A 24,749-nucleotide genomic window follows, 5' to 3' on the forward strand; every position below is an offset into this window, starting at 1 on the left:
GAAGGTCTTTGGGTCTTATGTCGTAGTCTTGGGAAAGGTAAATCTGATCATTATTGTATATCGGTTATTTAAGCATTATTTGAATTTAGGTACTTCATTCCCAACGATTAAATGAACCTATGTTGCAACCATGGATTATTGCTGAAAAAGAGGGCAATATATGCTCTGCCCATTGCACGTGCATCGCAGGTTTGGGGGAGGTATGTACTCACGTTGGGGCCCTTCTTTTTACTGTGGAATTAAACGTCCGGGATTTGGAAGAGACTACAGTAACAGGAAAGAAGGCCTATTGGATGCCTCCTTCAGGAAAACCTGCTCAACCACAAAGAGTCTCAAATATAGATTTTTCGGTACCAAAAAAAAGATTGCCCCGGGACGAACCACTCACTGTTCGTGATAAAGGTCAAGAAAACATTCCATCATTATCCCGAACAGAGAGAAGATCTTTTAAATTTATTTGCGTCCACTTCGCAAGGATCCGCAGCGCATTTAATTACAAATCCATTTGCCCAAAGTAAAAAAGAAGAGAGGGACCAAAAAAAGAAGCATTGGATTACAACTTTATTCAGTGAAGATCACATTCATAAAAGCTTAAGTGAGCTGCAGGAATTAGGTAAGTTTAAATGGACTTTGTAATATATTACAGTGAGTATTTACGTGTTTCAGGTGCCTCTTTGGATTTTTCTATACCAGTTGCTGATTGTAAGGAGATTCACAATACGACTAAAGAACAAGCGAAGTGTAAAGATTGGTTTTACTATAGAGCTGGAAGGATTACAGCGTCCAAATTAAAAAGTTGTTGCCGAACAAATATCGCGAATCCCTCTTTATCTTTACTCAAGTCTGTGTGTTATCCAATGACATACAGTTTTAAAACAAGAGCAGTGGATTATGGATGCACCCATCATCATTATGAATAAAATATTCTTCCATCTTATATTTTTTTAGTTCTGTTCTTAATTTATAAATTTCATCATTGGCATTACGTAGTGCAAGCTCCAACTGTTCCTAGGAAGGTTTAACATGCTCGATGTTTTCAATTTCTGCTACTACAGTTGGAGAACTAGTTGTAGCAGCAGCTTCCTCTTTCTACAAATCAAGATGGCACAGCTAAAATGTGTTTAGAAAAAAAAGAAGAAATCTGCGAATTCTAAAAGGAAAAAAAATCCAGATTCTGGAATACCTACTACACTACAAAAAAAGCAAAATAAAGCAAAAATAAAAATTAATTCTTCTGGGTTGCCACAAAGCAAAAAAAAAGAAATACCTGTACTTCTCTAGCTTTACAACGCTGATACCTTTCTAATTTTTTTGCCAGTAACGTTGTAACCCATGTTTTTCGAAGGAACCCAGTCAGGATGAGTGGTATCCTTCAAAGCTGCTGGTTTTCCTAAAAAAGAATGTGACAATTCAAAATATAAATGCTAATTTAATACCAGAGTGGAAATGACGTGAACAAATACGTCCATATTTCATTTTCGTATCCGTTAGATCTTCTCTTCTTAAAGCTTTGATCCACATTTCTCTACGTCGTTGTGACAAGGCGCAGAGCTTTTTCCCTGGCGTAAATATAGAAGGTATCCTACAAATGTAATAAGTACATACTAACGTTAATACTTAATAATAATAATTAATACACAAAACACAGGAATAGTAAATCACCAAAACACTGACCAAAATATTTACCTGAAAAAACGTATATTAACATCTCTGGAAGCGACACTTCCACAATTTACCACCATACAAAAGTTAGGCATAGTTTTTACGAGTTTGGTCACAAAATTCAGCTCACAAACAACAAATTAACAGTTTTTTTATACTCTATCACCGAACAACAAATGCAGTTTACGTTGTGAGGTTAGAATTGTTTTTCCTCCAGGCACCTCTCTAATCTGTGCTTTCGCTCTATCGGGACAAGGACGGATGCGTTTCTGTAAAACCTGTTATTCTGTGGCAGTAAGTTCTGTGCACATGTAAACAACCGTAAATATATTCTAAATTTTTACACTTTTAAAAGGTCCTAACGTTCTTTATTTTTTTATCAACAATTAATAGCTTTCTATAACTAGAGCAACATGGAGTATCATTATCGGTAAGTAATATTGAAATATGTTGCACGATATGATTTTAAATTTCATCTAGTGAGGTTAGGTCGATTATCGCAAGTGATTATTTTTTGCTTGTACCAATAAGTTGCATTTTTTATTATATCTTTTTAGTGATTTCAAGCCATCAGCTGCGTTAACCGAACTTTTCATTATCCAAAAGAGAAGAAGAAAACAGAAAATGGTTGATTCATGTAACATTGGAGATGGTGAAATAACCATGGTTGATGGAAATCCATTCAAAACAGTTAAAGGAAATATAACAGTTGTGAAAATTGAAGATAAATTTCAAATTGAAGTCAATTCTGGTGGCAACAGACAACTAGTTATTCCATGTGAAGAAGTCATCAGTCGCAGCATACAGAACGAAACTGTGATTTTACAATTTAAAGAGGATAATCTCTTCGAAAAAGGCATTTGTAAATTTTATGATAATAGACAAGCAATTGTTTTCAATTCCAAACTGCCTTCTATTATGAAACGAACATCCACAAACCACAATTCGTCTACTAGGTAAGAAAGTTAAACAGTAGTTTAAACTCAGTTATTTCTAACATCTTATTTGCAGTTCTGACTCAGACTTTAATGACTCAGGAAACGGAAAAACTGAAGGATTAAACAATAACTCATTCAACGCCGATACTGCATCAGATGAAATGGAAGAGTTATAAAGTTAGTCATTTATAAACAGTTTTTTGAATAAATTTTTTTTCAAAATCGTTGTCTACATGAGTTTATATAGAACGCCTACTGTGTGTATTCTGTGTTCTGAAGGAGACCTTATAAATTTTGCACTTTTTGAGTTACCTTGAAAATCAGGTTGTTTTTTCTTAAAAATGTTAATTTTAAAATATACCTTAAAAACGGGGGTGTTTAACCTCTCTAATCTGTGCTCCAGGCTTGGTCGAACTGTCAAACGTGCTCGCGCCTAATTAATTAATAATGTGCGATTTTATATTAAATTGATAAAAGAAAATAATTTTAATCGCAACTCACGATTACGCTTGCATTAATGATTGATTAATCATTAATTAACGAATTTTGAAAGTGACAGTTTGTTGTGACGTTTCGTTGACAGCTAACCTAAAAGTTATCACAGTGTGGAAAATCACTTAAAAATGGGTGAAAACGTGGAAAATACACCCGGGCGGCAGGCAATTGCCGTGATGAAAGACATCCAGAAGGAAATTATTTTCAAAAAACCGGTGGGAACGCCTCGGAAACGAGTCAAAGAGAAGGTTTTAGATGAAGACACTTATGTGGAGGTAATTTGTTTATTTACCTTTTTGCGGATTTGAAACTCACCAGAATTGTTGTTTAGCACATTGGTAAGATTATCCAACGCGACTTTTTCCCCGATCTTGAAAAACTCAAAGCCCAGAACGAATATTTGGAAGCCGTCGAGAGAAACGATGTGACCAAAATGAGGCAACTTTATATGAAATATAGCGGGAATAAACCGCCAACACAGAGGAGTAAGTGTGTAAAAAACCGTGTTTTGTGTATTAATTGCATTCTAGTACCAAGCCCTGCGACTTTTGAGACACCTGTCCACAATTCGTTTGAGACTGAAGCCCCGCCAAAGCCACCCCCTGAGAAAAGCGAACCGAAATTGAGTTTGGATCAGTTTTTGAATTCGCACACGTCTGAGGACAATCGAAGTTTTAGTGAGATTTTGGCCGAATCTGAGAAAAAGCACCAGGAGAAGTATTCGTTTTTATACAAGGAGGAGGGTAACAGTGAGAAGGAGCGACAGGAACAGTTGGTTTTGCCCTCAATTGTGAAACAGGGGGAATTACCGGAGAAAAAACTAAACGTGGACACTTGGAGCTACAAAAATAAAAACTACATAATGTACATTCCTGATGGGGTTCCCCTGACACAAGAAGAAGAAATGGAATTGAACAAAAACCGGCAAGAAGTCGTCCACTGTAACACCCGCCTCACCATCAACCCTTTCAACGAAATCCAAAGCAAGGAGGCTATCACCGAACTGGTCAAAAACCAGGCGAAAATCCACGACGGTAAAATCGGCGTTGACGGCAAAGAACTGATGAAAGACAGCCCCCAGATCAGGGGCTTCTCCTTCGTGAAGACCCCCTCGCCCCACCCGAACCTCACCGACACCCCCTTGATGACGTGGGGCGAAATCGAGGGAACCCCCTTTCGACTGAACGGCAGCGATACGCCCCTGCCCCATTCGCAAGGCCCCTCGTTTAAAATGTCGGAGCAACTGAAATCTGGACAGTGTCGTTAAGGAAAAAATATTAGATTATTTATTACTGATATTAAGTGTTATGTGCTCAACAAAAATTTTGTTGGCCTACCTACATGCCCACCCAAAAATTAGGAGCTAGTTTCGCCACTAACTTAAGTATAGCAAAAGCTGATAAAAACTTCCTTAAAATCACTCAACTAATTCAAAAACACAGTGAAAAACATAGCTTTCCATTAAAAAAAAGGAAAAAAAGAAAAAGTTTTTTTAAAGCTTTTATTTAAAATACGCACTAAACAAATAATGTTTTTCTGTCAGACAAGAATATTTTTGCTTACAAATTAGGATTTTAAAATTTATTAAAGTGCTCAAATTAAGAAAGTAATTCTGTAATGCCGTATTGTTATGACTTATGACCGTTCTCAAAACTTTTTTAAATTTTATATTCCCAACTTGTTGGCAAAAATATTCTCATCTGGTAGAAAAACATTATTTTTTACTGGTTAGTGCATCTTTTAAATAAAAGTTTTTTCCTAAAAAACATTTTTTTCATTTTTTGTATTTAGTTTACTTATTTTAAACATCTTTTTCTATGAGATTTAGTTTCGCCGTATTATTGTAACACCATTATTTTGCTGTTTTGTGCAAATTTGTTTAGTGGTATGTGAAAGAAAACAGCTGTTATCATTAAAAGAACATCCTAACCTCTGTTCTGTGGCTATACTCTATGGTCCAAGATAAATGAATTTAAAAAAATAGCGACATTTGTTTGTAACGAAAATTATTAGGTAATAATATATTTTCCAATAACCAACATACCGTTAATGTTGGTATAAGTTAGGGTATGTACACATCAAAGTTTGTAAATATAACCTAAAACTTCAAAACCCCATTTAATCCCTTTAGGGGGTATTTAACCACATAGGATTGCATTGTCACGCAGATTACGTAAGTATGCAAAATTTCAATTTATTGAGACAACGGGAACCCTTTCAAATTTGCCTACATATATATGAAACAGACAGACAGACAACAAAGCAAGTTAAATTTAAAAACTTCCAAATTTTAGGCTGAAAACTGTGTTTTATAGACGTAGTGTAAAAAAAGTGTACGAGAAAAAAAAATTGGCGCAGTCAGTAAGATTCGTTGAATTGTTTTCGTCATGTATACCACATTGCCGAGAGCGAATAATTGATGCCTTTTTGCCTAGTTAAACAAACAAATCTTTTTGCTTCAACTGAATGAGGAATAAAGTGCTCCATTATCCATGTCGTGAACGATAACCGATTACCTGGATGGCTTCTGGTCAAAATGCAAGTGATTATTTTGCACGAGCTGTGGGTTATTGATTATGCTAAGTCAAGGTCTGTTCCTTCCAGGAAAAGAAAATTACAGATTAGGCTCGTGTTATTTTCAGATGCTTAACATTTTTTCCTTTTTGGAGAATTAGAAATAAAATACACAGAAACTAAAATATGTCAACTTAATTTATGACTGGAAAAAGAATGATATATTTTTTATTCAAAAACCGTTGGAAAGCCATATACTTTTTTTTGAAAAATTTTGTTTGTTTATGTACCTACCTGGAATTCCTGGAGTTTCGCTTTAAGCTCGAAAGGGATTTACGAAATTGGTATATAAATATAATAATAAATCTTCACTACAAGGACCGTAGGAAAGCCATAATTCACAGTGCAGGCAAATATTTGCTATTAGGATATTAGGTATACTACTGTTTTCTTTGAAGAATTCAGTTTCCTGATATACCTACCTGGAATTCCTGGAAATTTGCTTTTACCTCCAAAGAGATTAACAAGTTAGGTGCCTGGTAACAGTGCCGGCTTTAAAATGATGAGGAAAAAAATTTTTTTTGATTAAAATTCGTTTTGTAAATGAGAAACTAATTCTGTTAATATTATCAAAAAATTGAAAAATTACATAATTAGTTCGAAATTATTATTTATTTTGTTTTTCGAAAGTTGTTAGCAAGTTTTTCAGCCAAAACTCACTTAGCTAACTATCGCTAAAGCAAGCCACATCATCACAAAGAATTTTGTATGAGATTTATCTTGTTTTTGAGTTAAAAAACTCAAGAAAAAACGGTGGAAATTAGTACATTGAAAATTCGTTATCTTGTGGTATACAGGTGCTCAAAAACTGGCGCACCAACTCAGTGATACGTTATTGAGAAGCAAGTGCAGATTACGGGAAAAATGATGAAAAAATTCCTAAAGTCATATTTTAAAAAATCTGGAGCTACAAACTTATTGTGTTAACTTCTTTAGTTTTCATTATTTCTTTATGTTTTCATGTTTCATACCAGGTAATCGTCCCGTAACAAAACGATGAATAATTATTTTTAAATTTCCGATCAGACTTCAGCAGTTTTTTTAATTTAAAAAAATTAAAATTTATCTAAAAAATCACAATGTGTAGATGTGCCAACACTGGGAATTATTTCCTAGGAAACCGTTTCAAAAATAATTTATTTTTATTGTTGATCAAATTCTATTGCGATCACGACTATTAGACAACGTTGCCACATATCATTTACCTAAAATTAGTTATTTATCAATAACTTTAATACAAAGAATTTTTTTACTATTTTTACCATTATATCTAACCACTTCTCTACCACACACCATTGAGTTGGTGCGTCAGTTTTTGAGCACGCTGTATGTAGAGCTCGCTTTATGAGTGAAAAAATTACTTTTTAGTTTTAATAAAAATTTTATTGTAGTTTTTGAGAAAAGATGTTTCACATTCTCTTCAATTTTTTTGTAAAACATAGCAGTTTTAGTACTTGTTGCTTTATGCCTATACAACATGGTTTCACAAACTTGGAAAAACTTCAGAAAACGTCTAAAGTTTAAAGTTTCGATCGCTGTCGAATTTTCAGTATTGGATCAAAATTTTTTTCTATTACTTTTTTTTATTTTTATACGCAGATTCTATCATTTTAATCACTTTAACACATTTAAATTGATAGCTTAAATCCAAAATCGTTCTGATTTTGTAACCGCTAGTTTTTAAGAAATCTCCAAATTTCAAATTTAGGTATAGGCTAATTAAGTTATGATTCTATCTATCAAAACATTAAACCCCTCTGAAACCTAAACTATAATTCTGATTGACTTTGGATTTGCAGCAATCGCTAGAAAATTTTTCACACATTTCATTTGAAATTGAAATTTGGTTGATTTCGTACCTTTGGAGTGCCATCCAGTTGACATTATTTTATGTAACTTTAAATCTGTCAATGTTTTGTATCCAGAATTTGCAATTTTTGAGTAATAGACAAAATCTTTTTGCAAGCATCTGTAGGCCACACTAATATTCGACCGCTTGTTTTTAATATCCGACACAAAATTATCCAAGAATTTTACCACTGTTTTTAATTCTATTGAAAGGTTTATAATTTTCACAAAAAGTGCGATTACTTTTTATTGACTCGAAAAATATGCTAGAGTTTGAAAAGTTTAAAAAAATTAATGTTTATATAAATATTTCTGGAAAATAAACTAGGTGTACCTAACTTTAATCAACAGCTTTTCAGCAGACTGCATTTATCGTAGGTTTTCTAGTTTTCAAGAAAAATGGCTTTGAATCTGCTTGCTGATTTTTTCGATTTTTTTTGTTTTTTTTAAATCAGTCATTGTTTCTTATCTCTAGAACCCACAAATTAAATTAGACCAAAAATTTTATTATTTTAAATCTATTCTCTCACTCCATTAATTTGTAAGACGTAAAATATGCAGTAAAGTTCACAAATGACGTAAACGTGGTTATTGTTTTTCTACATTCAGCTCGTTTGTTAAGTGAGAATTTTTTTTTGTACAAAATTTATTAATAAATTGGTTCAAAATTATTATTAATTTATTACTTACTTGCAATTATCTAAGCACATTTTTAAGTTAAAAATTTACGTTTTTACAAAATTTTGGATTTTGCATATTTTTAATTTAGTTTTTAAACGTGATACTCGGATATTCGTTTATTTTGTATTTTGTAAAAAATATAAAAAAGTCTGATCAAAAAAAAGAAAAGACTTTTATATTATTTTGACACTTTTGCAGTCTTTGTGTAAAAAATTTGCTTATTATTTATAGGTATTTTGCATATTTTAACAAAACTTGAGACAAGAACGAATAATGATCGAATTATACAACAAAATTGATTTTCTGTTGGCTTGTCATTGGAGTGATAACAATTATAGCTTGTTTTGTGAGCGACAAACTCACTTTTTTACGTCATTTTGAGAAAAAAATTAGTTACTATCAAACTTTTTCTCTAATAACATGACAAAAAAAGCAATAAAGCTCACAACTGTCGTCTCAAAATAGGTTTGATTGTTTTATAAGTAAGAAAATTGTTTTGCGAAACAATGGCAATTATATGTTTAGAAATTTTTTTATGGAAAAACCAAGGGAAAAACGTACTTTAATTATGAAATTTTACTCAAACATACCAAAAGATTTCTAATAAATTAGAACATTTTACGATGCTTTATTGCAAGTAAAGACTTATTTTTACAATTTCACTACAGCTAGCCAAATGGAGATTTATCTTGCTTTTGAATAAAATACCTACTTATTCTATAAGATTTTGTAAAAAATAGGCAAATTCGATCGAAATTATCGTGTTTATTAGAGTAATAAAAGTAACTCGTAAAACGGTTGACAACATTGACGGTTTATTTAAAATAATGTTTTTGTGTGTCATGTGTGGTCGTGATACTGGCTTTGGTCGTGAACATGTCGTTTAGGCTGGTTCTTGTGTGAAAATCGCGTTTGTCTCATCACGGAACGCAATTATTCAAGAATGGAAAGAAGTCAGAGTGTATATGCCTTCAAATTCCCCCTGTACCTTCGTAAAGTGCACTTTGAATGTTATGTGAGACTGGAAGTGTTTTATAAAACGGAAAAGTAAAGTGCTAGTTTTGTGGACTTATGGTGGATTTAGTTTCTCACCCGACCGCACGTAGCGCTATCAGCATTAATTTGTTTCCTCAAAATAACACGGCGCTGTCGCTTCTTAACCTTTATATTCTACGAACTCCGTGTTGAACCATTACGAGAGCACAGCGTCCTAAAATTTGTCCACAATATTTACAATAATAATAGTTTATATTTCCCGTTTTTCCTACTCGTCGTCCGTTTATTAACTCCGATAGGTAAGTCCACTATTATGAATGTTGTTGTGAGGCATCCGCAAGGCCCCGCGCCTTCAATCGCCACAAGCATGTCTGCTTTATTTTTGTTGATCTCTCAACAAAAAAAACTCTTGCACTTATTAGATAAATACGGCTTGCATTAACCGATACAGTTAGTACTCGCAGCGCTTTAGCTCTCGTTAAGCCATGGCTGCAGATTACCAATATTATGTGACTCATTTAAATTTGTGAGTCATCAGCAGTGTTTAAACCCGGAAAAAAATCGATTGTTTCAGCATGGAGATCGACGAGGGGGAGTCCTCCAGCAGCGGCCCCTTGTCCAGATTCAACAGCCTCTTCTGCTTCACCAGCCCCGCGGTGAAGAAGCTGCTCGGCTGGAAGCAGGGCGACGAGGAGGAGAAGTGGGCAGAGAAGGCAGTGGACAGCCTCGTCAAGAAGCTGAAGAAGCGCAAGGGGGCCATTGAGGAGCTCGAGCGCGCGCTTTCCTGTCCCGGGACGCAGAGCAACTGCGTGACGATACCCCGCAGCCTCGACGGCCGCCTCCAGGTTAGAAAGAAATCTTGACTTGACTACTTCTTGAATAGGGAGTGCTTAAGGGGGCGACTCAGGCTCTCAGTTTTATAATTCGAACTAAACGGTTGCTACATTAATGATTAATACTTTTTTTCGCTAATAGATGGCGCGAGAGTGAGAAATCGAAATTAAATATGAAATTTCAATTTTTGGAAATTTTGGCTTGTTCCGATGCTGCCACCACTTGTAATTTTTGAAATTTCATAGAAAAGCTGAGTGCAATTTGATCTGTATATGTGCAGATTTTGAAGCTTCGTTTGTGAATTTGTGTTGAAAATTGGAAAATGGTGTGAACTTAAATGGCAGGAGAAAATTTGTGTGGAAAAAGGTATTCTTATAAAAGTATAAGGTGGAAGCTGTGGTGCTTTATTTGGAGTATTTAATTTTTTTGAAAAGTATTCGAATTAGAAAAGTTTTATCACTGTGTACGGTTCAGATTAGACTAACTAGGTACCAAATAAGTGTTTGTTTATTTTTATCCAGAATAAGAAAGGCTATCCAATCAGATTAAATTCGTCTTATGAGAATCTACATGTGTTTCAAAAGACTTTAAAAGAACTTCCCGCTTTTCATGTTTCAAGAAATTAATTGTGCACTTACTTCTCCCCAAATAGAAGTTCTTTTGTAGTTTGTATAGTAGTCCTAGAGCACCGGTTCTAGGCATTGGAAATGAAAAAGAACCTTTTTTATTCACGGGATTACATAATACGGTAATTTGAAAAGAATTTAAACAGTCCTTTCAAAAAAATTAAATTTTCAACTTGTTTTTTTTTTGAAAAATACTTTTACTGTTATAATGTTTTTCAAGTGTTCCTTACGGTTTACTTTCCAAATTAATCGGAGAGGTTTAAATAGGCTAAAAACGAATTCTAATTATTTTAAAGTACAGCAGTAAATATATATTTTTGGTAACAATTCTTTATTTTTCTCATTATGTTAAAATGTTTTCCACAAATCACATAATATGGTGGTGATGTTACTGTTACCAATTTTTTTTACTGCATTTTTTTTAGTTCTTATCTTAACACTCGAACTGATTCGTTAACTTTTGATATTTTATTTAAAAGCTTTTATTCAACTTGCTTTGTTGTCTGTCTGTCTGTTTCATATTTTTGGAGCCAAATTTGAAAGGGTTCCCGTTGTCCCAATGAATTGAAATTTTGCCTACTTACGCAATCTGCGTGACTATGTAATTCTGTATAGTTAATTTACCCCCAAAAGAGGTTAAATGGGATTTTGAAGTTGTAGGTTATGTTTAGAAATGGATTTTCGATGTGTACATACCGTAACTTATACCAACATTAACGGTATGTTGGTCATTGGGAAATATATTAATACCTAATTATTTTCATTACGTTTTGTTACAAACAAATGTCGCTCCTTTTTTTAATTCATTTATTTTGGATGATAGAGTATAGATGCAGAACACAGGTTAGGATGTTTTTTTAATAACAGCTTACCACTAAACAAGTTTGCACAAATCAGCAAAATAGTGCTGTTACAAGAAAATTGCGAAACTAAATTTCAGAAAAAAAGTCGTGTAGAATAAGTAAAGACTAAAAAGCAATAAATAAAAAAATAAAAAAAAATATTTTTTTGAAAAAAGCTTTTATTTATGCACTAAAAAGTAAAAAATAATGTTTTTCTATGAAAGGAGAACATTTTTGCTTACAAATTAGGATTTTAAGATTTTTAAAAGGTTGAGGAACGGTCTTAAGTCCAAAGCTTTAATAAATTTTAAAATCTTAATTTCTAAGCAAACATATTCGCCTGTAATAGAAAATCATTATTTTTTACTTTTCAATGCATCTTTTAAATAAAAGCGTTTTTCTAAAAAAAATATTTCTTTTAATTTTTTTTGTATATTCTACCTGTGACGTTTTTTCTAAATGTTGAATTTTATCTAGTAACACAAATTGGTCTTCACAGTTTATCGCATCTGAAACATTTTTTAAATGAAAATTATGAGCACCACCACGTACCACACCTACTTTTAAATCGTTTTCTAGATCAAAAGCAATATGAAATGTGCGTATAGTTTGTATCAAAAGACATAAAACATGGTGTAAACGTTTCTAACAGCTTACCGCAATTTTTTTTATAAGATTTTTTTTTTTCTAATTTGGAATTTTAGGAAATTTATATGAAGTAGGTAATTTCATCTTTCTCAAGTTCGGAAATTTACATTTTAGTTATCAAAATAACGTCTGAGACAATGGTATTGCGCTTATTAAGCTGAAAAAATAGATTATTTGTGTGATAAATCAAGCTTTTATCAACTGTGTCATTAATTAGTCAATTAATCGGTGTAGAAATAGAAAATTCACCTCGAGCTTTACAAAAACATGGTCACTAAGAAGATGAATATAATTTAAATCTAAATACATTATTTATGAAAAATAGAACTGACGATGAAAATATTCGGAGAAAAAAAAATGATGTGTGGATAAGAGTCAAAAATGGATAAATTTTATTCGCAAAAAAAGTTAATTGCGATTAATTATATAATTTAGTTTTTGTGAAAAGGGTTTTTTGCCGATAAGAGACATGATCAAAACCACAAATTCTAGAAATAATGAAGATTTCTTGGCTAATTATTGAAATTATAAACTCAGCTATTGTTTTGGTCTTGTCTTGATTCTTAAGACAAGAACATAACATGTCTTGACTTTCGTAAAACACCACCAGGTGTCCCACCGCAAAGGCCTCCCCCACGTGATCTACTGCCGGGTCTGGCGCTGGCCCGACCTGCAGAGCCACCACGAGCTGAAACCTCTGGAGCACTGCAAGTTTCCGTTTTGGGCCAAGCAGAAGGAGGTCTGCATCAACCCCTACCACTACAAAAGAGTGGAAAGTCAAGTTTTGCCGCCGGTCTTGGTCCCCCGACACAGCGATTTTGTCCCAGGGCACTCGCTCCTACCATTTCAGCAAGTGGTGGAGCCCAACATGCCCCAGAATATTAGTTATAATTCCAATGGATTTAATTCCAATCATTTGAGTCCGAGTTCGCCACTGTCGAGTGTGTCTAGTCCGAGGAGTGTTTCGTCGAATAATCCGCAGAGTCCGTATTCGAATTTGGCGGAGACTCCGCCCCCGGCCTATAGCCCCACCGACGAGAATACGAATAATAATACGAGTCCGCAACCGTCGCTTAATACAGATGTGCAACCGGTGGCCTATCAGGAGCAGCCCTATTGGGCTTCTATCGCCTACTATGAGTTGAATTTTCGCGTCGGGGAAGTTTTCCATTGCCATTCGACGTCCGTTATTGTTGATGGGTTCACCAATCCCAGCAACAACAGCGACAGATTTTGCTTAGGTAAGAATTTTTTTTATATAAAAAAATACCGATTTCTTTTGTGTTCTTTGAAATTATACTTCCAAAAATACCATTATCAATGATTGTGTGCGCAAAACTACAAATTGTCTCATTTATTTTTAGTAAGCTTTTATTTGATATAAAATTTAATAAGCATAAATCTCTTTTTTTTTTTGTTTTTTTTAGCTTACAAATAACTTGAAGTCATTAATTCATTTAAATAAACAACAGTGTGAATTATCTTGATTAAAATTTTATCATTGGAGTCATTGCTTTTAATAATTTTATTGTTAAAACAAAAACAATTGAAGCGGATCACTCTTTTTTATCACAATTTTATTTAATTCTGTTCAGTATCATGTTTATGTACAATTTACAAGGTATTTTTTTATAATTTACTTTATTTTAAGAACAACGAAAAGAGAAAAAGTTTTACGAATTAAAGTACCAATGAATGCTGCGAAAAAAGTTTTTTTTAGATTTTTTGTTAATTTTATGTAGTTTTGCTTTTTAAAAGAAATATTCAGGTACTCATTTATTTGGCAAAATTTTGTCAAAATGTGGGGACATATTGGATCGAAATTATAACGCCCTTTGAGAGTTTTCTGTGCGAATCTTTGATTATAAAAACTTTAAATAACTAATTAAGTCAAAATTCTTACGTTATTTTCATTAATACACTGATATACAGAGATAGGCAAAAGTATGGGACCAAGCGTTTTGTGTCTAAACTATGTACCTTACAAATAAATTAATTAGTACATCAAGTGCTTTAAAAATATGATCATTTTTCAAGAATTTTTTATTCGAAAGGTATTTTAGTTTTTGAGGTATTATTTTTTTTAATGACACCCTACTACAACGATTTTTTTGGTAAAAGATTACGCTTCTAATGCAATAGTATTGTTTTTAAATCAGTGTCTAACGCACTATAAAGATTTTTCGAACTTACTTAAAGTGGTTGTATCCATGGATGTTTTTATTCAAGTAATTTTATTTTTTGCTAATAAAAACAGCTCGGAACACAACTTTAATAATTTATTAAAAAAAAACACACTATTTTTTTAAATAAATATTATTGAATTAGAAGTAATTTTTAGAACATAATCTTTTACCAAAAAAAAATCACCGTAGTGGTGTCTTTATAAAAAAATTTTTTTTGAATAACCCGAAAACTAAAAGGAATTTCGAAATAAAATATTTTTAAAAAATGATCAAATTTTTAAAGTACTTGATATACTAATTAGTTTTGTTGTAAGGTTCATTGTTTAGGCACAAAACGCTTTGTTCCATACTTTTGCCTAACACAGTATTTTCTTCCTAATAAGGCGAAAAAATTACGACGGAATTATTATAAATTATAATTAAAAGCAAACAAGCCAAAAAAAAGCAGAAAGGATTGAAAATTTTAGATCTACCTTGTTTTCGAATAAGAAGCTGACATATTTTGCAGAATTTTATCATAAATTGAGTTAAAACTTACGAGACTACATTGAAATTGATTTTTGTTTGGTCTGTTTATAAAGTGATAATTGTGTAGCTTGGTTTGGAAACTTACCTTTTTCTAAAAATTTCAATAAATCAAGTCAAAAAATTACATCATTTTGAGATAAGAAATTCACCTGTTATCGAAATTTCTCTTCAATAAAGCAAAAAATTTGCAATGAAGTTCGCAAATGACGTTATTGTGTTCTGTTTCTCTAGATTTAGGTAGTTTTATAAGTGAGAATAATTTTTCTGCGAAACTATTCTCCAAAAAGCAGACATTCATGTTTATGGAAAAAGTCACTTGTTTGACGAAATTTTGCCCAAATAGACCAAAAAACGCAGTTTTCTGTTTGTCATTACCATAGTTTGTTTTTTAAATACGCTTCAAAATAATACGATTCTTAAAGTTTGAAGCAAAACTAAATATTTTATAAATTATAATCTTTCTAGAAACAATTTTATGAGTGAGCCAAATACCATTGCTTCACAATTAATTTTTGTATTTCTTTCAGATAAAATGTAAAAGTAAAACAAGATTTTTATTTTTTCAGACAAGTTCTTGTCTTTAGTCAAGTTTCAGAAAATTCTCTATCCTTATGCTGTGTCAGACAAATTATAAAAAAACGATGATCACATGTGAAGCAGTGATTTTTTATCAATCGATTATTTTTTTTTTTATTCCAATCGTTATTAGTATTATTATTTATTACAAAAATATTTTTATAAATCTTGAAGTAAAAATAAAAATTTGGAGTAATGAAACAGATCATTTTAGTCGAGTACTTTGATTTTTGCTTGATTTACAACAAATTAGACAGTTCACTATTTGCTAAACTAAAGATAATTCTGATTTGTTGAATTTTTGTCTTTAGATTTTTAGTTATTATTCTCAAAATTTGTAACTAAATAAATCTTATGCATGGAATAATAATTTACTAATCTGTCTGGAAGCGTTGGATTTCATTAAATACAACGAAAATTCATTGAAAAATGCGTTTTTATCTTCGTGTATACTTCTTTGCAATGATTCATCAATCATCAATCATCACTAAATAAAGCTATTTAAAATTAAGGTCCGGTTTATAGAATTCTGTTTAAATTTAATTCGTTGTTAAAAGTTAACAAAGCGAATGAACCAATCAGATTGCTTCAATTTGGTCACGCGATCAGTTAATCACACATTTAAATGCGGATTAAATTAGTGACGCTTTTATAAACCGGTTTTTAGACTACTCCAGTTTACCTTTAACAAAACTAGGAGTCAGGTTGTTAATTAAATATTATTTGTACAAGCGAGTACGAACACACGATTCTGAGTCTATTTAGTAGATTTGCTACAAACTTTCAGTTAAAATGAAAACTTCTGACTAAAAGTAACACTAACCATTAAACAAATTGTCAGGATAGTATTAAATTTTACATCAAATAAAAGTTTACTAATAAGCAAGCTCTAATTAAAAAAAACATATAAAATCAAAACATCGAAATAACTCATTGGAATTTTTACTACGGTTTTACATGCCCATCAGAGGTAAAACTAAAGGTACAAGAAACAGCAGCAAAAACTCAGTGTTAGTAGTTTATTTTCTGGTGCACGCATTAGCTGTTAAATGACTTTTGAATAAAAAAAATAACAAAGAAAACGTTTAAAAAAATAAAGCTAAAATAAACACGAACGTTTTGCCAAAATTTTGACTTCATTTGTTTATTCATTTTTTGGTTCCAAAATAAATTTGTTTAGTTTTAAAAACTTGTTTTTACCTTATTTGCGTTTATTTTTTGAATTATACAAGCAAACCAAATTTTTGATAAATACTTAAACATTTATTGAGAACGGATATTGTGTAACAATTTGGCTCTTGGCATGTTTAGGGCAACTAAGCAACGTAAACCGCAACTCAACCATCGAAAACACCCGCCGTCACATCGGCAAAGGGGTCCACCTATACTACGTCAACGGCGAAGTTTACGCCGAATGTCTCTCCGATTCGCCAATTTTCGTCCAATCCCGCAACTGTAACCACCACCATGGGTTTCACCCATCCGCCGTGTGTAAAATCCCGGCTGGTTGTTCGTTGCGTATTTTCAACAACGCCGAATTTGCTCAACTCCTCTCCCAATGCGTGAATCATGGTTTTGAGGCCGTTTACGAACTCACAAAAATGTGTATGATACGTATGAGCTTCGTCAAGGGTTGGGGCGCGGAATACCATCGTCAGGACGTCACAAGCACCCCCTGCTGGATCGAGGTGCATCTCAACGGCCCCCTCCAGTGGCTCGACAAGGTGCTGACCCAAATGGGGTCCCCTCACAATGCCATAAGTTCGGTCTCGTAATCGGTAATAACACGGGACGTATGAGTGCCATTTCAGGTTATGCAAATGCAACGGTGGGAAATTACGTGTTGCCTTACGGTAAAGTGCATTTTTCAGCATCGACGAATGATTATTTATGTGTACAGGAAACCGAGCTGAAAACTTGTAAATTCTGGATGTAATTATAACGAATTATTAATTATAATGTGTCTGTCTTAATTGATCTCTAGATGGCTACGATTTTATTGGTTTGTTGGTTATTTACAGTTTAATTCACAGACAGCGTTTTTAAATATTGTTTGACTTTATTTTATTGTTTTGGTGGGGCCTTCTTGCAAAAAATGACAGCATTTTAAGTTTAGCAAGAATGTGCCGCCCTGTATATTAAAAAAAAATTAAAAACTTTCTCAAGCATCAATGCAGGTCGCTGATATACCGGGTGATCAAGAATGCTTGTTTCGGTTGGCAACGGTGTGACATTTGACGCGATAAGATTTTTGGTTATGTCCTTATTGCCAACTGAAAAATCTTTTTTCTTAATTATTTTTCGAGCTGGTTTCGACAAAATTTCTACGTTTGTACTTAATTCCTGCAGTGATCCTCGAGGAAGATTTGCCTTTGGCTGAACAACTGGTTCGGTGGTACAAATACGAGTGTAATAGAATCATAAAGAATATTTTGTGCAATTAATAAACTCCGTTAGCCGTAAGGATAAAATAAGTGTATTTGTAAGTAAAATATAAATCAAAATATTGTCCATTTTACATAAGTTAAAGAGTTATTGTTACATTACAAGTTTTTTATAGTTGTGTATTCAATTTCTTGTTTGTTTTATCAACGATAAAAAGGTTGGGTGGCAGCACCAGCTGTCGAAGTGTATATTTTTGAGATATTATCCATATTTACTATACCACGAAAAGTACACCTTTTTATATTGTCAGTGCAATTTTTTATTTTCGTTTTAAATAAAATTGTGGATTACTGTCTCGTTTTTTGGTAATAAGAAACGTTACCCTGTGCTTAGGATTGGCTACGTCTGCTTGTGTATCGATTTGTGTATGTGTTAACATAATGTGCCAAAAAATTGTAATCGTTGTCGCCGGCTTGAATGAAGAAAAGCTTATCGGACTCATGTTAGCATAACCAATTAATATTTAGTCTTCAAGTAAAGTGAAATTGAATAAAAATCGTGCAATGAAAAGTTCAACTCCAAAGCATTCAATTTATTGGCTAAACAATTCAAATTTGGCGCCCGTTTATTTAGTGTGGAAAGTTGCCGATAGGGGCACCACAAATTTTGGAGGTTAGTTTCTCTAATTAATTAATAATGTGCGATTTTATATTAAATTGATAAAAAAAATTGTTTTAACCGCAACTCACGATTACGCTTGCATTAATGATTGATTAATCATTAATTAACGAATTTTGAAAGTGACAGTTTGTTGTGACGTTTCGTTGACAGCTAACCTAAAAGTTATCACAGTGTGGAAAATCACTTAAAAATGGGTGAAAACGTGGAAAATACACCCGGGCGGCAGGCAATTGCCGTGATGAAAGACATCCAGAAGGAAATTATTTTCAAAAAACCGGTGGGAACGCCTCGGAAACGAGTCAAAGAGAAGGTTTTAGATGAAGACACTTATGTGGAGGTAATTTGTTTATTTACCTTTTTGCGGATTTGAAACTCACCAGAATTGTTGTTTAGCACATTGGTAAGATTATCCAGCGCGACTTTTTCCCCGATCTTGAAAAACTCAAAGCCCAGAACGAATATTTGGAAGCCGTTGAGAGAAACGATGTGACCAAAATGAGGCAACTTTATATGAAATATAGCGGGAATAGACCGCCAACACAGAGGAGTAAGTGGTAAATTTTTACTTTAGCTACTTCTGGATTTTTGCAAATTTTTTTTTTGCATTTTGCTTTAAAAAGCCTCTAGATCAAAGATATGACCATGAAAGTTTGTGCAAATGCCCCGTTTTCGAAAAATTCGACTTTGAATGACCTTGACGTAGACTTTTTAAATTATTAACACTCTAATAAATGATATTAACCGTAAATGTAACTATAAATGAGGCAAGGCGTCTACAGATGATAGCCCGCAGGCTGGGGCTTCGCCCCAGCGACCTAAAAATAAACATACCCCACGGACGATTAAACTCGAAAATGTTGAACTCGAAACGTGGAATAGTGGTTTTTATGGAACTATGTTGCGCGTGGCTGGGGCTTCGCCCCAGTTAACTAAAAGGAAACATACCCCACGACCAATTAAACTCGAAAACGTGGAACTCGACACGTGGAATAGTGTTTTTTATGGAGCTAGGGTGCCGTACAGTTCGTGGCCGGAGGCTGGGGCTGCGCCCCAGTTAACTAAAAGGAAATATACACCACGATTGGTAAATTAACCTCGAGAACGTAGCACTCACAAAAAAATACCTTGTTCACCACTAGTAAGTAAAATAGTAATGGAGTGGTGTTGTTGGTAAATTGCGTGAAGGGAAATGCGGGAATGCAACAACGCATCCCCACTTCCGTCAATCAGCCAATCAGAGCACAGAGACATAAATTCAAATTGCAAAATATGAAAAAATACACCTACTTTTTAATGAAAAAGGTGTAATACGTCATTTAAATTCATTCTGGGAATACCCGAAGGTGTTATAATCATAACAAACACGCAGGTGCGATTCTTACCTGTTGAAGCTAAACAATAACAGCCAATCAGAAATAAGCACACGCAACGCATGCACACCCTGGTGGCAAACGTTGTATCCCTTAAAATCAACAAAAATGGCGATTCAAGTGAAATGAGTGAAAATAAAAATTATTTTTCTAATGTTATTTTCAATTTGCACAAGAAAATTCATAGTGTACGGTCATCAGGGCACTCAGAGGAATCGTTTGGCGTAAGTTTCAGCTTGAAAATCCAGAAGTAGTTAAAGTAAAAAATTACCGAGTAAGTGTGTAAAAAAGTGTGTTTTGTGTATTAATTGCATTCTAGTACCAAGCCCTGCGACTTTTGAGACACCTGTCCACAATTCGTTTGAGACTGAAGCCCCGCCAAAGCCACCCCCTGAGAAAAGCGAACCGAAATTGAGTTTGGATCAGTTTTTGAATTCGCACACGTCTGAGGACAATCGCAGTTTTAGTGAGATTTTGGCCGAATCTGAGAAAAAGCACCAGGAGAAGTATTCGTTTTTATACAAGGAGGAGGGCAACAGTGAGAAGGAGCGACAGGAACAGTTGGCTTTGCCCTCAATTGTGAAACAGGGGGAATTACCGGAAAAAAAACTAAACGTGGACACTTGGAGCTACAAAAATAAAAACTACATAATGTACATTCCTGACGGGGTTCCCCTGACACAAGAAGAAGAAATGGAATTGAACAAAAACCGGCAAGAAGTCGTCCACTGTAACACCCGCCTCACCATCAACCCTTTCAACGAAATCCAAAGCAAGGAGGCTATCACCGAACTGGCCAAAAACCAGGCGAAAATCCACGACGGTAAAATCGGCGTTGACGGCAAAGAACTGATGAAAGACAGCCCCCAGATCAGGGGCTTCTCCTTCGTGAAGACCCCCTCGCCCCACCCGAACCTCACCGACACCCCCTTGATGACGTGGGGCGAAATCGAGGGAACCCCCTTTCGACTGGACGGCAGCGATACGCCCCTGCCCCATTCGCAAGGCCCCTCGTTTAAAATGTCGGAGCCCCCACGTCGTGAACAGCTCGCCATAGCTTTGGCTGAGAAAGTCGGAGAGAAGAATCGAGACAGGAAACAGAAGGCTATGGAGGCGGCGCGAAGGCGGTTTGCGACGCCGTCCCCGAGGACGGAAAGATTGGCAACCATGTCGCCGGCGGCGAGACGATTTGCCACCTCCAGGTTGGGTTTAAGGGGTGATTTTATGACGCCCAGTCCGAAAATAAGGGCCACTCCGGGGACTCCCAAGAGGATGGTTACGCCTAAACTGAATCTGGGGATCAAGAAAATCGATAATTTGACCGATGATTTGTTGAAGATTAGTGTGCCGAAGAGGCACAAAGCCGCCGATTTTTTCTAATTGGAGATTGTTTATTTTTGGTTAATAAATATTTGTTAAAACTGGTAATTTGTTTTTATTGGCTTCCCCAAGTCCTAGAATAATTAAAATTGGTCTAGTTGGAATTTAGTGGCAAATGTTTTAATAAAAATGAAATTAACTTTATTTTTAAACAATTATTTGGTCAATTTGATTATTTATTGTAGTGAACAATAGAATTACAAATAATTAAAAAAATACAGTTTTACAGCGCACTATTTGAATTTGACCCCAATTCTAAGTTAAAAAGGGGTGATTCTAAGGCTATATAGGTACAGCTTGCACGATAACTAATGTCACAGACTTGAGAGCCGAGTGGGCGAGAGTGGTGTCGATTGTATTGAGGACAGAGCCGATGGGTGGAAGCTGAAGAGTTGTGAAAATTGTACAAATATTTCGTTCAAAATATAAACATTTTTGACTATCGCACTTGAATTGTTTAGCGAAACGAATAAAATAATTAATTTTTGAGTTGGAAAGTCTCAGAATACACAGTTAAAAACATTAAAAACAAAAGTTGGCTTGACTCTAGGTTTTTGTCCAAAGTCAACAGTTTGAAAATACAATGTTTATTAATTTATTTATCAATTGACGTAGAAGTTAAGAGCTGATGACTTTTTTTTTCAAAAAATGAGTTCAGGCGTATTCGCATGCCATCCGTATTTAAGATAATTCAGAACTTAATTAATCGTGAATTAGAAATTCATTGCAATTAAGCCCGATTTTTAGCGTGTCATTACTTTAATTTCAAGCAAATAAAAGAAGTTAAGTATAAAATGGAAAGGCTCTTGGGCATTGGGTGTTGGAAGTTTAATTCAGAATTAAACTAATTCCACATTAAGTTGCCATTTAAAATGCATGATCATCCTGACTATTGAATGGAAACTTTTATTCCTGAATGGAAGCAAATGGCCTGGAGAAATCAACATTTTTGAGAAATGGTGTGGAAATGAGTTACTAAAATCATAAATAAATTAAAATTGAGAAAAAAATAATTATCAATTGAATTTTGTGGGAAGTAGCTACAGGGTGAGTTGATAGTGGGTTATTTCTGACATGTCCTAAGATGCAATCAAAAATACTAATTGCACTTCCCACTTGGATACTTTGTTTGATTTTTTAAAACATTAGTTGGATAAACATTGGTTATTTATTTTTTAAATAATAATAATCCATCGATCTGGTCAGCTGGAATTAGTACATTGGTTGCATATTAAAAAAAAACCGAAATAATTTACTATTGGAATGTTTTATCTATTGTTCATTAGAGGGTTCTGATTACATTGGTCTGCAAAAATAATTTTTTCCTCCTAATTAAAATTATTATTATGCATGATTATTATAAATTTAATGCTTCTGAATCGAAATTTAATAACAAAAGTTATGTACGACATAAACTTTATTGTAATAGATTTTATGTAAATCGTTAATTGTACTTAAAAAACTTAACATGTGCTTAAAACCACAAATGAATTTAATTATTGCGATAATAATTTACTTACTACAAATGTTATAATCAGTGGCGTATTTAGGTCCATTAATTGCCGCCCAAAGCTACGTAATTTTGCTGCCCCTACCTAAGACATTTTTTCAAAAAAACATTATTATTGTTTAATCCAGAAAATAAGGGAAAAAAGGGATATTGAACTGCTTTACAACTTTAAATTTCTATAAATTTTCGAGCATTGGATTTTGATAAAAACAAATTAGTAAATAGCTGGTCCTTTTAACTTCATTCTTTTTATCAGTTGAATAATGATTTTCTATAAAATTCAGTAATATCCTTAATTTTTTTCAATCAGTTTACCTATTTGGATGAAACAGCAAACTTAGTTCTAGCATAAATTCTCTACAAATGTAAGATAGTTCGTGTCTGAACATTAAATTAAAAAACCTGAAAAAGTTCTTTGGAAACGTGCACTAGATTTTTAAATACCTTTTTTTCACTTTTTTCTGTACTATGTTGTCGCTGACTTTTTTCACAGACGTTTTCTATACTGACTCAGGCTTTTTCTACTATTAGACTATTACTATTACGAAAAATCTGATCAATTGATATCAAAAAATGTAACCTATCTATTTACTTAGGTATTTTTTTAATCAAAATAAAGATATTATTACCACCCCTAAAATTCTGTCGCTCAGGGCTATAGCCCATCTAGCCCATATGTAAATATGCTACTCGTTATAATTTGTCCCAAGCACTAAAACTCATTAAAAAAATCTAATTGCATTTTTCTTTGTAGTTTTTTCTTTCTCATGTTTTCCAATCAGTTTCAACCAACAAAAATCATATATTATTGCTTCTGACGATCTTTTGACTATTTCTCGTTGTATGGACACTTTTCTTCATGTTTATCGACAAGCGTGCTAAGATTTTCTGATCTGAAAATTCTAAAAATATGACGAAATATTGCATTTTGAGAAATTAGAAAATTCATTAAAAAAATTATCCGTGTTAGGAAAAAACTAGCAGATGTGCATTCAGATCAGTGTTGTCGTGTATTGAGCATCCTGAGTCCTAATTAGAATATTATTTATAAGTAATATGTAGTACTTTATTAATTTATTATACAAGTAAAGATAAGTGTTCATTATCTGTGACTGATGTGTTTCAGAAGGGAATCACGAGCAGATAATGCCAACTTTTCTTTACTAATAATAGTAATAATTGACAAAATTAGGAGTAAATAGTTTGAACAGATGTTCATAAGTTACATTGAACAAAAACAAACAACAAAAATAGAAAGTAGAAAAAAAGTATACTACACTTGTTTTGTAAAACTTAATTGTAACACTCATTCCATTGGGGCACTCCTTCGTCATGCTCCAAAACCATTCATCCCTCAATAGAACGTCTTATAAAACTCATACAATAATATACTATTAAAGAACGCCGAGTTAAAAATAAGTGATTCGAAAGCTTCGTAACTTTGGAAATACGTTATTAAAAACACAAATAAATTACAATTTAGAAAAATAAATGAATATCAAAAAATATTATGTATTTGCTTTGGTGTCAAATACGGGCTTTATCTGATTATGTAACAAAATTTGTAATAATAATTTCAATGTACACCTACCTATAAGAACAAATTACCTATGCAGTTCTTCTCTGTATCCACACAATTCAAGGAATATTTGAGCTTCTCGTTCTGAACGTTCAACCGTTGCGTACTACCTGAAAAAATATTACTTTTTCGTTCCAAACACGCAACTGTTCACTATTTTTTTTTGGCCTTGTCTCAAAAAGTTTCATCGAACAAACTTAGTGATTCACGTGAGATGAGATGACCTACCACAGTGAAGTTTATTGTTGCGTAATGAGTTTTTTTAATCAAAAATGCTGTGTAAATACACGACATACCGTTGTTGTTTTACTTTTTTTTAGTTAAATAGTCACTGAAGTGTTTTTTTACTGTTCTATTTTTTGACGTATTCAAAACTCAAAAAAATATATACCCAGTGACATTGACTCTAC

General features: G+C 33.4%; 3 protein-coding genes and 1 non-coding gene across 8 annotated transcripts; 3 read left to right on the plus strand and 1 right to left on the minus strand.

The window, feature by feature from the left end:
* Positions 1 to 548: 548 nt before the first annotated feature.
* On the minus strand, positions 549 to 3,097 carry LOC103313445 (uncharacterized). Of its 4 annotated transcripts, none has more exons than XR_010335253.1 (5): positions 2,962 to 3,097; positions 1,687 to 1,940; positions 1,437 to 1,582; positions 658 to 1,390; positions 549 to 600 (listed from the first exon to the last, which is right to left on the minus strand). It is a non-coding gene; the product is annotated as an uncharacterized LOC103313445 (transcript). The 4 variants fall into 4 exon arrangements; XR_010335252.1 differs by having other exon boundaries at positions 1,687 to 2,912; positions 2,962 to 3,090; XR_010335254.1 differs by lacking the exon at positions 2,962 to 3,097 and having other exon boundaries at positions 658 to 1,191; positions 1,268 to 1,390; positions 1,687 to 1,826.
* Positions 3,098 to 3,222: 125 nt separating this feature from the next.
* On the plus strand, positions 3,223 to 5,207 carry LOC135267017 (splicing factor ESS-2 homolog). The gene is made up of 3 exons (XM_064358552.1): positions 3,223 to 3,370; positions 3,427 to 3,580; positions 3,626 to 5,207. The coding sequence occupies exons 1-3, from the start codon at positions 3,224 to 3,226 to the stop codon at positions 4,360 to 4,362; spliced, it is 1,038 nt and encodes a 345-aa protein (XP_064214622.1). The 5' UTR covers position 3,223; the 3' UTR covers positions 4,363 to 5,207.
* A 147-nt stretch (positions 5,208 to 5,354) lies between these two features.
* LOC659654 (protein mothers against dpp) lies at positions 5,355 to 18,171 on the plus strand. 2 transcript variants are annotated; one of them, XM_965940.5, is made up of 4 exons: positions 5,355 to 9,493; positions 9,769 to 10,039; positions 12,755 to 13,385; positions 16,746 to 18,171. In XM_965940.5, the coding sequence occupies exons 2-4, from the start codon at positions 9,770 to 9,772 to the stop codon at positions 17,207 to 17,209; spliced, it is 1,365 nt and encodes a 454-aa protein (XP_971033.2). In that variant the 5' UTR covers positions 5,355 to 9,493; position 9,769; the 3' UTR covers positions 17,210 to 18,171. The 2 variants fall into 2 exon arrangements, with proteins under 2 accessions (XP_971033.2, XP_008194959.1); XM_008196737.3 differs by lacking the exon at positions 5,355 to 9,493 and adding an exon at positions 9,526 to 9,720.
* A 149-nt stretch (positions 18,172 to 18,320) lies between these two features.
* Es2 lies at positions 18,321 to 21,294 on the plus strand. The gene is made up of 3 exons (XM_064358551.1): positions 18,321 to 18,837; positions 18,894 to 19,047; positions 20,190 to 21,294. Exons 1-3 carry the CDS (start codon positions 18,691 to 18,693, stop codon positions 21,248 to 21,250), a joined length of 1,362 nt encoding a protein of 453 aa, XP_064214621.1. The 5' UTR covers positions 18,321 to 18,690; the 3' UTR covers positions 21,251 to 21,294.
* Positions 21,295 to 24,749: the final 3,455 nt, after the last annotated feature.

This window comes from Tribolium castaneum, chromosome 8, assembly GCF_031307605.1.
Source record: "Tribolium castaneum strain GA2 chromosome 8, icTriCast1.1, whole genome shotgun sequence".
NCBI classification, from domain to species: domain Eukaryota; kingdom Metazoa; phylum Arthropoda; class Insecta; order Coleoptera; family Tenebrionidae; genus Tribolium; species Tribolium castaneum.